Source organism: Myotis daubentonii, chromosome 12 (assembly GCF_963259705.1).
Source record: "Myotis daubentonii chromosome 12, mMyoDau2.1, whole genome shotgun sequence".
In the NCBI taxonomy this organism is placed as follows: Eukaryota; Metazoa; Chordata; class Mammalia; order Chiroptera; family Vespertilionidae; genus Myotis; species Myotis daubentonii.
The window spans coordinates 68,907,052-68,923,790 of record NC_081851.1 but is presented as its reverse complement, the minus strand read 5'-3'; the positions used below and the strand labels follow the sequence as shown (position 1 = coordinate 68,923,790).

At 56.0% G+C, this 16,739-nt stretch overlaps 1 protein-coding gene across 1 annotated transcript; it reads left to right on the top strand.

Annotated features, from left to right (window-relative positions):
* Window positions 1-736: 736 nt before the first annotated feature.
* Window positions 737-15,347, top strand: CIMIP2C (ciliary microtubule inner protein 2C). The gene is made up of 4 exons (XM_059660752.1): window positions 737-810; window positions 11,483-11,744; window positions 12,784-12,896; window positions 15,203-15,347. The coding sequence occupies exons 1-4, from the start codon at window positions 737-739 to the stop codon at window positions 15,345-15,347; spliced, it is 594 nt and encodes a 197-aa protein (XP_059516735.1).
* The last annotated feature ends 1,392 nt before the right edge of the window (window positions 15,348-16,739 follow it).

The following is a 16,739-nucleotide window of genomic DNA, read 5'->3' as shown; positions in this document are numbered from 1 at the left end:
TCCATGCAAGACCGAAGGCTTCTCCCTACCCCACTCAGCCCCGGGCTGGGGTCAGGGTCACTGGGACACCCGGGTGTGGGCACCAGACAGCTAGAGGAAGGAGGCGTTGTCATGGAGGACCCTCCCCAGGCCTTCCCGAGGCTTGCTCTCCAGGTGGGACCGAGCTGCGGAATTGGGACAAATGTAAACCCACGCTCCGCCCTCTCCACCATTTGCTTTTTGTCCCCATAAACTACTCTCCCAGGAGAGCTGAGGACCATTTCCCTTGGCGACCTGGGCGCGCGGCCACTCAAGCTCCCAGAGTTGAGCCCGTGGGGCTGCTGCCTCCTGCGCCTCCTCCAGAGCTAGGGGTTCCAAGCCGGGCCATGGCGGAGGACAAGGGCGCCCCCAGCCCGGCCTCCTCATCGTTTCCATTCGTCCCGCGTCCCGCATCTGCATCTGAGCATCACCACGCTCACCGCAGCGAAGCCTAGAGATGAGCCCGTTCCTGGATGTGAACGCGAAGATGGGGGGTTGGGAGGGGGGAGGCGGCGATTTGCGGGGCCACCCAGAAGGGCCCCAGGAGAATGGAGCATTTTCAGGGCGCGCCCCTCGGAAGGGGCTATTGAGGGCGCGCGTGGGCCCCAGAACACGGAGGCCAAGGCGTCGCCAGGCGCGCGGTTGCCGGGTGACCGGGCTGTTGACCCGCGGGCCGAATCCCAGAGGCAGGGCTCGCTGCGCGCTCGCCGCATCCACCATGGCCTCTCGCAGCGCGGGCACCCTACTGTCCGAGTTCAATGCCGCCTACGTGCCCCCTGCCCTCATGCCTGGGTAAGGCCCTCCCCTCCCGGGCAGACCCGCAGTTCAGAGCCGTGGGGGGTGGGGGCTGGGGGGTGCGGGGGAACCTCTCCCTCTCCCTCCACAAAACCCTCCTCCGTCCTGGAAACTCCGCCCCGCGCCTTGGGGTTGGAAGGAACCCAGGAGCCAGTGTTTGGCCTGGCTGGGTGGTCTTCCCGGGAGGGGGCGGCGCTCCCTGTAGGCTGGGCGCCCGCGGGGACTCCCCAGACCCCCCTAGGTAGGAAGTCGGTCCAAGCGGCACAGAATACACCCCACCCAGGCCGGGATCAGGGGAGCCCCAGTGGGTGGGGGCCGGGTAAGGGGGAGCCCCAGTGGATGGGGGCCGGGTAAGGGGGAGCCCCAGTGGGTGGGGGCCGGGTAAGGGGGAGCCCCAGTGGATGGGGGCCGGGTAAGGGGGAGCCCCAGTGGATAGGGGCCGGGTAAGGGGGAGCCCCAGTGGGTGGGGGCCGGGTAAGGGGGAGCCCCAGTGGGTGGGGGCCGGGTAAGGGGGAGCCCCAGTGGATAGGGGCCGGGTAAGGGGGAGCCCCAGTGGATGGGGGCCGGGTAAGGGGGAGCCCCAGTGGGTGGGGGCCGGGTAAGGGGGAGCCCCAGTGGATGGGGGCCGGGTAAGGGGGAGCCCCAGTGGATAGGGGCCGGGTAAGGGGGAGCCCCAGTGGATGGGGGCCGGGTAAGGGGGAGCCCCAGTGGATGGGGGCCGGGTAAGGGGGAGCCCCAGTGGGTGGGGGCCGGGTAAGGGGGAGCCCCAGTGGATAGGGGCCGGGTAAGGGGGAGCCCCAGTGGGTGGGGGCCGGGTAAGGGGGAGCCTCAGTGGAGGGGGGCCGGGTAAGGGGGAGCCTCAGTGGAGGGGGGCCGGGTAAGGGGGAGGAGAGGGAGTGCCCAGGCAAGAGCGAGAAGGTGAGGAATCCCCGAAAAGTGAGCAGGCTCTTCGGCCCCCAGCACAGTTTGGGGCACCCAGCGCAGCCTTGGCATTTGTCGTTTGAAGTGAAGGAGACACGGTGGGCGCCTGGGGGCGGGGCTCAAAGACTCTGGCGAGCCCAGCAGGCAGCAGTAATGCCCAGTGGTGGGCGCTGTCCACCGGCCTGTGTTCCGTTCTTCACCCCCCGCCCCCCCCCCCCCAAGCTCAGCTCATCCTCACAGTGTGCTGGCTTTGAGTGTCCAGCCCCAGGGCTGCCTTGTCTTGAGAGGCAGGGTCAAACCTACCTTCTCTTTCTCTAGAGCAGCGGTTCTCAACCTGTGGGTCGCGACCCCTTTGGGGGTCGAACGACCCTTTCACAGGGGTCGCCTAAGACCATCAGAAAACACATATATAATTACGTACTGTTTTTGTGATTAATCACTATGCTTTAATTATGTTCAATTTGTAACAATGAAAATACATCCTAAATATCAGATATTTACATGACGATTCCTAACAGTAGCAACATTACAGTTATGAAGTAGCAACGAAAATAATTTTATGGTTGGGGGTCACCACAACATGAGGAACGGCATTAAAGGGTCGCGGCATAGGAAGGTTGAGAACCACTGCTCTAGATGCTTTCAAACTCCAAACATGTAAGATGCAAGTCTGTTTTCCTCCGGCTGTTTCTCCCAAAGCGTCTGAGATCTGCGCTCCCAACCCCCTCTCCAAGGTATAGGATTGTCCTATCTCTCCTACCAGTCAACACAGGCATCGAGGGCAGGGGCTGGGTTCTGAGAAGCCACCTGCACGGTGTCAGCACATCTGTATAAAACGGGTGAGTGAATGAGAGAGTGCATGAATGAAATGAATGTCTTGAGAGTTCTGCAGGCGGGTTTTCACGTGCTCTCTCTCCCCTGAGAATGGAACAAACTGAAAGATGAACACACAACCTCGCCATATATTTTGTATGAAGTTTGGGTTGTTTCGAGGCACAGCAAGCAGGACATTGGAGGGGCTATGTTATTAAAGCCATTTCTGTGCACAGAGGCAGTGTAGTAAGGAGGGGCTGGTACTGGAGTTATGAATCCTCCCATTTGTGGTCAGGACCTTGGAGAGCTCAACTTGGGTTCCCATCGGACAAAACTAATTTATCGGGTCACAGTTTCCCACTAACTCACTCATGTGGGCATTCATTTGGTAAAGATGTGTCCAGTGCTTGGGCTATGCCAGGCGTTGTATTAAGACAAAAACGGATGGGGGGAGGGGAGGTGGGCCTTGAGGGTTTACAGCCTTGGAGAGTATGTTTATACCACATCCTGGGTGTTTATCATGAAGTTTGATTTTATACTTTGGTATATTTTTTCCCTAAGCCCCCCAAGGTCTCTAGTTTGAATTAACTCTCCCCTATGTCCCCCCCCCCGCCCCACTCTGTGTAGGTCTGCATGGGGGCGGGGTGGGGTGGAATGATTGTTTTAGAAGCAATCCCAGCATGCTTTCTGGCCACCACTCTTGTGTGCAGTGTCCTTGAGCACTCTGACCTGTGGCTGAGCTAGAGATTGTGATAACAGGTGAATCGTAAACAAGGCCCTAAGCTTGGACTGGGCTAGTGTGAGCCGCTGAGCCTGGAGCTACTGTGTTCTCAGCCGGATCTTCCTGGGAGGGGTATGCCCTCCCTGAAGATCCCCATCAGTGAGGGAAGAACTGAGTTGTCTTACCTTTCCAAATGCTGCCTCGTGGGCCATTTTGTTAACTTAATGGAGGAATCTGAGAGTTACACCGCACTTGGATGATTATTATTTGTGTGTGTCTTTCCGGACATTAATCACAGGATGTTCAGTGCAGCCAGTCTCTTCTGACACGCAAATCATCCCCCCTTCCCAGTTTCATTCACAGAAGCAGAGACTATCCACAGCAGTGAGGACCTCAGAGACCATGTAACCCAGCCCTCTCCTGTATTAGATGCCAGCACTGAGGTCCTGGGGGCACTTGCCTGAGCCCCAGGCTGGGGATGGAAGAGCTGGGCTGGAACCAGCTCCTTGATGCCCTGTAGAAGCACCGCAAGCTCCCATATATGAGCACCTACTATGTGGCAGGCACTGTGCTAGGCTCTTTACAAACGTTTAAGGTCATTCAGCAAGTTGCCCAGTCAGGTCTTTGTGATTTCAGCACCCTCTCCCCCAATCCCTCCAATTATTAGCTATTATCCTAAGATCCCTGCCGTGTTCAAGGCTTGATTCCAGGCACCATGGGGAACAGGATGCTTGTCTTCAGAGTAGTTGGCCAGGATGCTGCTTCTCGTCCCTCGCTGCTCCGGGTGGCACAGCCCTCAAGCACCTTGCACTGTCTGGCCTGTGTCCATCCTTGCAGGGAGCAGAGAACACTTGGGGCAGAGTCCCTGGGATGGCAAAGCCTTGTAAGGGGTGAGACTGGCCCAGTGACTGACACTCTGTGCCTCCTGCTTGCAGGTCAGATCTGGTGACATCCATTTCCTTGCCCTGTCTCCCACTGCACCGCACCGGGATCTCAGTGCAAACACTTGCCCTGACGCTGTGCATTCATTCATGCCCTGACTGCTTCTGCCCTGGATGCCCATAGCTCCTGCTCAGGAGGGAGGGCAGGAGGACTTGTACCCCAGTCCCTCCCTCCATCTGCCTAGAGTGGCAGCTGTGCCCATATCTGCCACTGGGCTGGGCCCAGACTTCAGTGGCCTCTGGGCCCTGAAATCAGTGCATTCTACACTTGCCATTGTCAAGGGGAGGGGGTCCCATAAGGTGGCTGTGCCCCTTTCCGTGGAACCCCATACAACAGATAAATGTTTAACAAATGGTAAATGTTTAACAACCAGCTCTCTGGGGAGAAAAAGCCTTGATTTGTAGCATTCACTCACATCTGTGCTATAAATACTCCTGCCACAGCTGATCTCAAGCGATCAATATGATGTCACTGAACAGAGCTGGAAAGAGATGCGCAGCAACACGGCAGCACACAAGTCCCACCATACAGATGCAATGACAGGAATCACCCCAAGGACACAGACAGTAGTGAAGTGTATAAAATAATTAGGAAGTGATGAGCTTTGAGTATTTATTACCATTATTTTCAATATAATTTCTTTAACTGTAACTTTAATTTCATTTTTAATGCTGACCCATTTAACAACAGGTTTGCAAACATCCCCAAAATTTAGCTATTGGCTCTCTTGAGCCAGTATGAGCCGATGTACGCTGCCCCCAGCCCACCCCTGCCTGCTCCTGCCAACTCCTTTGGGCAGAGATCTCCCCTCCCAGGGTGAGACAGGTGCAGCCCAGGTGAGGGGAAGGGCGGGCAGATTTGGCAGCTGCGTTTCCCAAGCACCTTCCATTTCCGCCCAGGCTCTGGCTCTGGCTCTGGCTCTGGCTCCGGCTCTGGCTCTGGCTCTGGCTCTGGAGGCGCAGGCCCGCGGACAGACCGGTGCATCCTGGGGCACGAAACAGAGGCTCTCTGCTCCGGAGGATGCAGGTGTGTCCAGACGGGCAACCATTGCCTCTCGCACCTTCCTGCAGAGGTCACGGGCCCTGGAGAGAGACCTGGGCTCTGTGACAGGGACTGTGGGCTCCAGAAGAATCCTCAGCCCCTAAAAATGTGCCTCCATTTGTCAGTTCAATTCAACAAATATTTACAGGGTGCCATCTACTGAGTGCCAGGCATGCCAGGGATGAAGATGGGAGTAGAACGCAGCCCCTCTGCCCACGGAGCTTACAGTTTAGCAGGAAAGAACATGCTAAGGGCCCAGGTAACTACCATCAGCAGAATGCGGACTGGCCGTACGAGAGGCACAAAGAGCAAAGACAGTTCCCTGGAGGGGCCAGGCCTGGTTCCTGGGCGGGTCAGAAGAGGCTCTAGCTCAGCGGTTCTCAACCTGTGGGTCGCGACCCCTTGGGCGGTCGAACGACCCTTTCACAGGGGTCGCCTAAGACCATCCTGCATATCAGATATTTACATTACGATTCATAACAGTAGCAACATGACAGTTATGAAGTAGCAACGAAAATAATTTTATGGTTGGGTCACAACATGAGGAACGGTATTTAAAGGGCCAGAAGGTGGAGAACCACTGCTCTGGGAGGAGGGGTATGGGAAATGCTCCTTGAGGGATGGGTGAGAGCACACGTGGCCAGAGGAGGAGAGCAGGGTCTTTGGGCGGAGGGGTGGCCGGTGGGACGCCGGGGTGGGGGTGCCGGCAGGATATGCGTCCACAGCAGCAAGGGGCCTGTCTGGCTGGCGTCGAAACGCTGCCGCGTGAAAGGGGACGGCGAGACTGGAAACACCGTTCGCAGAGGCTCACGTCAAGCAGGGCCTTGAGCGCCTGGTCCGGTTTGCTCTTCATTTCATAGGCAGTGGGGAGCCGGGAAGGCTTTGCTCAGGGGAGGGACCTGCAGGAAGTGCCGTGGAGAAGAGGGCGCACGTGGAAGCAGGACACGCTAAATAGTAACAAGTTAATTAGTTAATAGGGCTGCTCAGGGGATCCCGATGGCGCGTGGTAATTAATTTCCATGTTAGCTACGGGGCCAACCTGGGGTATGAAGAGGCAGGGAGGGGCTGCTCCCTGCCCCACAGTAACCACCGTGGACTTGAGGCTACGCGTGTGATCGTTGCCCAGGGGCCGGCCGAGCACTTGTGTGGTCTGCAGGGGGGTGAGGCACACGGGAGCGCGGAAGGGCCCAGGGGTGTGTGTGGTGGCACCGCAGGGGCTGTTGGATGCCCCGGCGTGAGACCTGCCAGTCCCCTGTTCCTCTCCACATCCACCTGCTACACGACCAACAACACGGGCCTTCGAAGGCTCTCCGCCTGGACTGCACGGGTCACGCTCAAGGCACACACATGCACACACACAGACACAGGCCTAGGCAGCCCCGGCGTGCCCGCTGAGTGGAACTAAATGAGCACATTTGCAGGTGTGCACGCACACATGCCCCTCCCAGAGCAAGTTCTGAACAGAATCCAGGCAGAACCTCGCTGCAGAGGAGAGGGCTTCTGTTCCATTGGCATGCAAATGCCTTGGCATTCAGAGAAGGTGGAGAAGCGAGCAGAGGGGGAGTGCGCAGGGAGCTGGGGTGGCGGAGAGAAGAATCACAGAACACGTCACATTTCTATAGCTGCTTTCTTTAGAGGAGCGCAAAGGCCACTGTGGGTGGCACGCTTTGTGGTGGAGCCAAGCCCCTTAGGAAACCGCATTCCGGGACACGGTGCCCCGGGTTTCTGGACTTCTGCCGCCGCCAGAGAACAGTTATTGAAACCTTGTCATATGTCAGGGGCTGTGTAGGTGCCGGGGGTAAAGGAGAACGCAGGTTAGCAGAGGAAATGAACTAGCATGGGTCTGTGGGCGTGAAGGGTCATCCTACTGTGAAGCAGAGCTGTTGGTAGAGGGTGTGTGGTCAGGGAAGGTGGCAGAGGGCCCTGGCCCAGTGAGTGAGGGGGAAGTGCCCTGAGGGGCGGGAGGAGATAGGCTTGGAGGCTTGGAGAGCAGGTGGGGCCCCAGGGATGCGAGTAACATTCCTGGGCACAGGGCCCCCGTGGGGAAGGGGTACGAGCGGTGGGCCCCGTGACCTGCGGCGCGTTGGAGAAAGATCGCTCTGGCATCTGTGTGGACGTCGGGCTGGAAGGGATGAAACTTGACCTAGGACAGTGATGGCGAACCTATGACACGTGTGTCAGAGGTGACATGTGAACTCATTTTTTGGTTGAGTTTTCTTTGTTAAATGGCATTTAAATATATAAAATAGCCCTAACCAGTTTGGCTCAGTGGATAGGGCGTCGGCCTGCGGACTCAAGGGTCCCAGGTTCGATTCAGGTCAAGGGCATGTACCTTGGTTGCGGGTACATAGCCAGTGGGGGGTGTGCAGGAGGCAGCTGATCGATGTTTCTCTCTCACCGATGTTTCTAACTCTATCCCTCTCCCTTCCTCTCTGTAAAAAAAATAAAAACAAACACAAAAAAACCCAATAAATATATAAAATAAATATCAAAAATATAAGTCTTTGTTTTACTATGGTTGCAAATATCAAAAAATTTCTATATGTGACACAGCACCAGAGTTAAGTTAGGGTTTTTCAAAATGCCGATGCGCCGAGCTCAAAAGGTTCGCCATCACTGGCCTAGGACATGAACTAGGAGATCCAAGACTGCCCAGGTGAGCATGAGGAAGGCCTTAGCAGAGGACAGTGGGAAGGCCCTAACGAGGGAGCACGCAAGACTCGGGGAGGAGCTGGGTGTGGAGGAGGGCAGGGACTCCTGGTTCCTGGTGGATCTGGGGGACCTGGGGGGTGGGGGGCCTGAACCAGGATGAGATATCCAGGAGGAGGAGCCGGCTAGTGTCAGTCGTTCTGGGTGTGGAGTCTGGGGTGAGCCCTGGTGCACGGCTGGGGGTGTGGGTCTCAGCCCCGACCTGGGTGACCTTGGCGATGGAAGTCTGCCACGGATGAGCTCCCCCAGAGGGAGTGGGCCTCTGAAGAGAGAAGAGAACTCTGGGTAACACCAGCACCCGGAAGATGGGCGGGGGAAGAGAGCCAGACCCCAGTCTGCCCCCTCCACGCTGAGGTTCTCCTCAAAGCCTCAGTCAGTGCAAACCCTTCATGGAGCTCCACGCCCTCCCCTTGGGAATGGGCCTTCCCCCCTTTAATAGCACTGGAGCCCCGACACAGCACAGCCCCTGCACACCCCACACTCAATAATACTGAATGAGGGGGTAGGCTCGGGAAGGAGGGCTGAGCTGTGTGGACCTTGGTAATTCCCTAAACACCCAGCACTGTGCCAGCACATAGTAGGTTCCCAACAAAGGAACTCTTAATGTCATCTGACTCTTAACAAGAAGGTACATGGACAAAGAAGAAAGCAGCCATGCCACCCCACCCCCTCAATCCAAACACCTAGCATTCACCAGAATTAGCCCTCAGTGCACCTCAGTCCAGGTTTCTCTTTATGTGTATAGTCAGGTAAAAGACGACATGGACGGCCAGGCTGGCGTGGCTCAGTGGTTGAGCATCGGCCTGTGAACCAGGGGATCGCAGTTTGCTTCCCAGGCAAGGCACCTGCCTAGCTCAATCCCCAGTGCGGCGCAGGCAGGAGGCAACTGACTGATGATTATCTCTCATCATTGATGCTTCTGTCTCTCTCCCTCTCCCTCCCTTCCTCTCTGAAATCTATAAAAAGATATGTTTTTTAAAAAAGATGGGTGGATGATAGGAAGATAGACAAGGCAATTTTACAAAAATATAATCATACTGAATGAGGGGTTACTTTAGCGTGAAAAGCATGAAACTTAATCGTACTAGAATTAACAGAAGAGAAAGATACTGACATAAAATGGAAAAATAGCTCGGCTTAGATAAATGCTAATTCATCACAGGAGATATTAGTTCATAAAAGATCCCTCTGAAGGAGAGAGACAGCGAGAATATGAAAGCCATCGGAGGGTTAGAGTCATTATGGTGTGTGTGTTTAATGACATGTTTCAATTTTAGATGCCATGGGTTGACTGCTTTAGAAATTCTTAGTAAGTGCACTTCCATCTCCCCTCTCCCCACTCCCTAATTTCTGTTGTTTAAACTGTTTTTTTACTTTGCCAGGTTTTACATTTGCTTTCTGTTCTGCAACCAGCCCTCACCTGGTCGCTCTTCTGAGTTCTGTCCTTAAACAGATTGGAAGCTAACCCCCAGTCATTCTAACAGTGTCTGTATTATTGTGTTGTTGCATCATCTCTTAGTTGGCAGGATTTTGTCACCGAACACTATTTTCCCACAGAGGGGCACAGCCAAGGGAGACGGGCACCCACGTTTCTGACTTGGAGATCTGGGAGGTGCTCTTCAATGAGATGAGACATTGGGGAAGGTGAGGCTGGGAGATTGCCGGGAGCCGGTCCATCCTTGCTGTTTCAAGGGACCTGGCATATATGGCATACGGTTCTTAATATGTTTGCTCACCTTCTTGGCGCTGTGTTTTAACCAAGGTCACCTCTCTGAGAAAGGTTGAATCCCCAGGTAGGGATTTCCCCCTGAAGTTAGGGAGGGAATAAAACCCCTCAACTAAGTGCCAGGCGGGTAATTAATCCCTTTAAATACGAACAATCATGCTTAAACTACATAATCTTTTCTCCCTGGAATGGAGATAAGAAACGCCCTAACCTTTGTAATAGAGATTGATAGGATTGAATCAACTGGTATAAATACAGTTGTAACAAGACAGAAACACTCAGAACTTAGAACACAGAACTCATGAGACAGAATTCAGAAGACAGAACCTACACAGAGCCTGGAGACAGAAGAACTTCGCTGGAGAGAACATGGCAATAGACCCTGGACTGAACCTGACTATAGAACGTGGCAAGAGAACCTGACTAGAACCTGGTGACTGAACCTGGCTGGAGATCTGAAGCAGAACCTCTCTGGAGATCCAGACCAGAACTTGGCTGGAGATCCTGGCTGGAGATCCTGGCTAGGCTGCTGATCAACTGAACGCTGTCTCCATGTCCTTCCTTCTTCGCCGACTCCGTCCACACCTTTGGAGACCCCTGGACCCGCTGGGGTTGGACCCCAGCAGGAGATGACGCCCGGGGGACACCCAAGGGAGACGTTTTGTGTGCGACTGTCTACAGGAGTCTGAAGCTTGGCGGGAACTTCTGGACTGGGTGTGCAGACGGGGGGTCATCTGCACACAGGTGAAGGTTAAGGCCAGGGCACGCCCATCGCCCCTACGGTCCAGAGGCCATGAGCAGAGGAGGAACAAAATGAGGCGGACATTGAGAAGGAACAGGTCAGAGATGTAGGTGACAGCCAACAGAAAATATGAGAGGACATGAACAAAACCGAGAGCGGAGTTTCAAGAAGAGAGAGGGCAACCACGTCCAATGCTGCAGGAAGGCCGCTGGTGGCCCCGTCAAGAGCCATTCAGTGGCAGCAGGGGCGGGGCCAGGTTTCAGAGGCTGAGGAGCCAAGGGAAGCCCGCAGCTGTGCTCCCTGGGAAAGCTTTGATCTCTGTCCTGCCCGCAGTCTGATGCTCACGGTTTTTGGAAGTTACTAGTTCTCCCCTTGCTTTGCCTAAATAAAGCCGTGGCTTTCGGTGTGTCTCCCTTCCCCGGGGGGCTGAGCGCACGGTGTCTGCTGTGCTCTCTGTGTCCCCCGTCCTGCTCAGTGTCCAGTCCGCCTCACGGCCTCCTTGGTTGCAGAGGGACAGCTCTCCGAGCTCCGGGACCTGGCCAGCTCCAGGCTGCACCTTGTGCAGTCCTCCTGGGAGCGACGCTGGAGCTCTCCAAGCCCAGGCCCCACACACTCAGCACGTGTCCCTGCTGCCCCCACCATCTTCTCGCAGTCTCTCGGCCTCTTGATGAAATAACTGCAGAAGCTCAGAGCTGCAGGAGACCTCACATCTTCAGCCCCTGAAGGGGGCCATCGAGGGAGTGATTTGCCCACAGCCTTGCTGAGGGCGTCAGGACGGAAGCCACTGTTTCCGGCCCCTGTGTGAGCCTCTGGTCTGGAGATGTGGCCACCCTAGAGGTCTAGGGCATGAAGAGGTCCACAATCTCTTTCACTCGTTTCCCCCCCCCCCCCCCCCGCACCCAGGGACTGAGATGGACAGTGCGCTGTAGGAAGCTTCTCAAGACCCAGAGGTAGCCACGGGGCCCGCTGGCCTCACCCCCAGTTTTAAGGGCCTCCTGTGGAGGTGGCCCTGGAGCCCTTCCCTGACCTCTCCCTCCCGCCTCTGCTGTCACAGATACAGAGGCCATGTTCCCGGGGTGGCCTCCTCCTCCGGTTCCACCTACGGCACCACCACCTTCAAATACTTCCAGGACTACCGCAATGCAGCCATGGAGAAGAGCCACACCCGCTTCTGCAAGGGCGGCCACTTCCCGACCATCTTCTCCCCGAGCCCCAGCCTCATGCAGAGTCACTGTGCCCGCTGGCTGCTCAAGCCCACCTACACCCGCTTCAACCTGGACAGTGACCGCTCCCTCGAGCTCACCCGCTTCTACCAGGTGGGCTGGGCCAGGGGAGACCACTCACCCCCAGAGACCTGATCTCCCCTCACCCAGGGGCTCCAGTGACGCTTGCCCCTGCTCCCCCACCACCGACGGGAGAGTTGGAGCCTTTGGGGATGTGCCCGCCCTCCCCTCTCTGCCCTGTGGCCTCTTGGCCCTGTGGACCCTTCCTTATCTCCTCCCTGAGTAAAAGGCTGAAAATTCATCCCCAAGATGAGCCATGCATGCACAAAGGGCCCACTAAGCGCCCACCTAGCTCCAGCCCCAAGTCTGCTCTCGACTGGACATGCCCACCTGGAGCCAGGTGCCCACCTGACACCTCCTGCTCCACCGGCCTCTAAGGATGTGCCCCCAGTGGACCTCAGCCCCAAACTGGACCCTAATTGCCCCAGAAGGAAGAGGCAAATGGAGGGGACCTGCCCACACCCCAGTGTTCTTGTCTGGTTGCTCTGGCCTGGTGCAGACCTGTCCTTGCAGGCATGGTGCTTGGCTACCTCTGTGGGGGCCGGGCTCATCTCTGCTTGGTCCTGGAAACCTCTCTCTCACTCACCCCCTTGCAAACGTCCCTCCCTCCTGGTCAAGGACATGGGTGCACAGGGAGCTCCAGGGAGGGAACGCGGTGGATGCCGTCAGACTCTGAGGTGCTGGGGGGCCATCTCAGTGGGCTTGGGCAGGCCTTGCTCTCCATCTTGGCTCTCACCCAGAGCACGGTCTGTCCAGGAGGGAGGGAGAGGGAGAAAGAAAGACACGGAGCGTACCCGTGCCACCTGCTGAGCCGGGCCTCGCATGCCTCACCTCTGCTGGTCACTTGTCTCATTTACTCTCCATAGCGAAGCTGGGGCGGGGGGGGGAGGTGTCCTCATCCCCATTAGACAGATGAGAAGCCGGCCCGGAGAGGGCACCCCGCTGGGGACTCCTGGGGGCACTAGGGGAGACAGACACCACCCCGGCTCAGGTACAGCCAGGCGGGGACTGCAGTGCCCACGGTCACTCCTGCACACTCACCACTGGCCATCTCTTTCTCGGTCCCCTGTAGCTGACACAGCAGCATCGCCAACACTATCGAGACAAGACAGGCCTGGTGCCCCGGATCCCCTACTTCGTGCTGCCTGTGGAGGAGCGCGAGCGGTACCCCATCCCCACTGACCTGTGAGTGCCTGCCTTCCCTCCATCCATGCATTTAACGAACACATGTCCACAGGGCACCTGCCCTCAGCCAGGCATGCGGGCGCCCAGACTGAGAAATGAGTTAAGACCTTGCCCTAGAGCAGTGGTTCTCAACCTTCTGGCCCTTTAAATACAGTTCCTCATGTTGTGACCCAACCATAAAATTATTTTCGTTGCTACTTCGTAACTGTAATGTTGCTACTGTGATGAATCGTCATGTAAATATCTGATATGCAGGATGGTCTTAGGCGACCCCTGTGAAAGGGTCGTTTGACTGCCAAAGGGGTCGCGACCCACAGGTTGAGAACCGCCGCAAAGGGTCAGGGTTCCGGAAGCCTCAGGATACTAGGAACCTAGCCAGATGCACTGGGAGTTTGGGAGCAAACACCTGAATTTTTGCTGGGCTGCATTGGTAAGCTTCTTCCCTGCAATGGCAGCCGAACGCTGGTGCAGCGCCCTGAGCAGCAAGGAGCTGCTGCCCTCTGATGGACATGGAGGGCACTACCCAGAACAGGGAATCGGTGCCTGGACCCCAACCAGACTTGGAAAGTGTTCTAAGGACTTGAAATAGCTTTCAAAGTCCAACCGTCCATATGACAAAAATATGAAAGTCCCTCATTGCCTGCACCTCACTGCTTTTGTCTGGGAGAGACGTTCCCCCTGCAAGATGATCGGGCACACGGTTTCCTCACTCTCCCTCCTGATGCCCAGCCAGGGCGATCAGAAGTCTGTGCCATCCAGGTGTCATGTGGGGTAGGGGGCATCAGGAGGTCAGCGGGCAGATCTTGGCTTTCTAATTCCATTCTCACCCCTTGCTTACCTCACGAGCTCTGAGCCTGGCCATCATCATTGTTGATAAAGCAGCAACTCTTCCCATAGAGGTTCTCTCTGCAATACAGATGCGCTCATTTTATAAATAGGAGCTCTGAGGCTTAGCAATAGTCTCGGAAATGTGTGCCAGGTGGCAAGTCTGGTGGGAGGCAGAACCTGGAGGAACCCAGGTCTCCTGATGCCAACTCTAGGGCCCCGGGTGAGCCATCTCCTTGGGGTGGCTCTGAGTCAGTCCAAACCTGGAGACAGGGTGGGGCCTTTCCTGGAGTCAGATCTCCTCTCGAAACCACTCTGGGCAGGATTTTCACCCCCCACAGCTGTGGGGATCCCAGGACACCCCAGCTTTGTTTCTTCTCCAAAACGCCTGGCAACCTGTCCTGTTGCTGATGGCTTCATGCCCAATACAGAGGGCCACCCAGGTGGTAGGGAGTGAGAGGGTCAGTGCCTGCATTCAGCCCTTTCCTAGATTGCCTCCTGGCCTTCCATGAGTTTCATCACCACCAGCACCATCATTGCCATCATCACCATCACCACCATCACCAACACCATCATTGTCATCATCACCATTACCACCACCACCACCAACACCATCATTGTCATCATCACCAGCACCAACACCATCATCACCAACACCATCATTGCCATCATCACCACCACCACCACCACCAACACCATCATCACCAACACCATCATTGTCATCATCACTACCACCATCACCAACACCATCATTGTCATCACCACCATCACCAACACCATCACCATCATTGTCATCATCACCATCACCAACACCATCATCACCAACACCATCATTGTCATCATCACCATCACCAACACCATCGTCATCACCACCATCACCAACACCATCACCATCATTGTCATCATCACCATCACCAACACCATCACCATCATTGTCATCATCACCATCACCAGCACCACCATCACCAACACCATCATTGTCATCACCACCACCACCATCACCAACACCATCATTGTCATCATCACCATCACCAACACCATCATCACCAACACCATCATTGTCATCATCACCACCACCATCACCAACACCATCACCATTACCATTTCTTATAACATTTGCTGAGTGTCTGCTCCTTGTCCAGCATTATGTTATGTGCTTTGTATGCATTGCATCATTTACTCCTCAACAGAAAGCTAAGAGGGAGGTACCAACATCAGTTTGTTTGATATGTGTGCACTTCTAGCAAGAGTTGGGCCAGAAGCCATCCCAGGTCTGTCTGACATCCACGTCTTCACTCTTAGCCGCTCTACTGTTGTGCAAATATAAGTTATGTCAAGTGCAGGGTGATGTCACATATTAAGCTGATGAGCGACCAGCAGGGTCGGGGTCAACGTGGGCTGGGAAATGGGCAGGTGGGGCTGTGGCTGGACACTGTCACCCTCCCTCCCTGGCATAACACTGACGTTGTCTTTACCCCCAGGCCTCCTCTGAGCGCGAAGAATAAGTGGCACCTTTTTAGAGTCTCCCCCGAGAACCGGAAGGTCTACCAGACATTCCCGTCAGGGAAGAGGGTCGCCTACCAGGAGCGGCAGAGAAGAGACGTCTACTTTGAGTTCAGATCGTGATGCCCGAGAGCCGTGGCCTTAACCGGGCTGGCTCTTTGGAATAAAATCTCTACCATGACCATCCCGCACTCCTCTCCTCTGAGCCCCAGGGGCATGTGGCCGCAGCAGGGCAGTATCTGAGGATCACATGGCACTAGGTCTTCAGGGCTGTGGAAAGCTCAGCCCAAGGGGTTCAAGCCGAGATAAAGTGGTGCCCGGGGACCTGCTCACCCACGTCTCCCCCTGAGCTGAAGGAGGTAGAACTGAGAACTGCAGGGCTCCTGAGTCTCAGGTGCAAAAATACCTTCCACCCGCCTCCACTGGTGTCATCGAGGAAGCCCCGTTAGCCCATGTCTGAGAATGAGGATGAGGGGACCTCAGACAGTAGCACTGGGTGTCATCTGCAAAGGAAGCTCCATCCGGGCCCTGGCCCAGCATTGTTTAGTCCGCACAATAACGTGTAAGAGAAGTGAAGTTACTGATAAAGACACCGAGGCTCAGAGACGTTACCCAGGCTCACACAGCTTGGAAATGATACCGTCAGGGTTTGAACCCAGGTCTGACCCCCAAGTCCTGGTTTTTCCACTACACATCCTCCCTAGGGTCCATGTGGAGGCTGAGGGGCAGGGGTGACGCAGCCCTTGGGATCCTAAAGGACTCCGTGGTGACCAGGAGAAGCGCACCTCCCTGTGTTCTCCCCAGACTGGCATGGACAGGCTGGTTTGCCATCTCCCCCCAGGACAGGAGGGGGAGACCCAGGACGGAGCCACTCTTCAAGGAATCTTGTGTTTCAGGAACCTCTGGGCCAGAAGTGGGCCCTGGGAATGGGTTCTGAGGCCACACAGGCCTGAGGTGGCCTGGGAAGGCCAGGGTCCGGAGTGCCTGCTCTCTCCAGGCTGCTGCTTTCCACCTCCTGGGAGGCCACCTGCCTGGGACAGGGGACAGGATGTGGGTGACAGCCCCTCAGTGGACAGGATCTGGGATGGGCACCTCCGGCCAGGTGTGTAACCACAGGATTCCTCCAACATTCCAGGGTCCCTGGATTTGATCAAGGGACTCCAACCAGCAACAGGGCCCTTATTACCCATGAATAGTGAGACAGGACCTGAAGGCAAAGGGACCACAGCAGGTTCAAGTACAGAGGGTGGAACCGCCCTTCCTGAGAGCCAGCATTTAGACCCCTCCCCCAGGACAGTGTAAGTAAGAAAAACCATGTTCCCACCAGATAGGCATCTAACAGCTCTCAGAGACCCCAGAGGGGCTCCTCCTGTGTCCCGGGGTCCCTGACCAGCTGCACCCCAAAGGGTCCCCGTGGGGGCCAAATTCATTCCAGGGCTTGGCCAAAGAGCAAAGCAAATAAACCCTGAATTCTGGTCACACACTCTCACATCCCAAGGGCGCCAAGATGTCTTC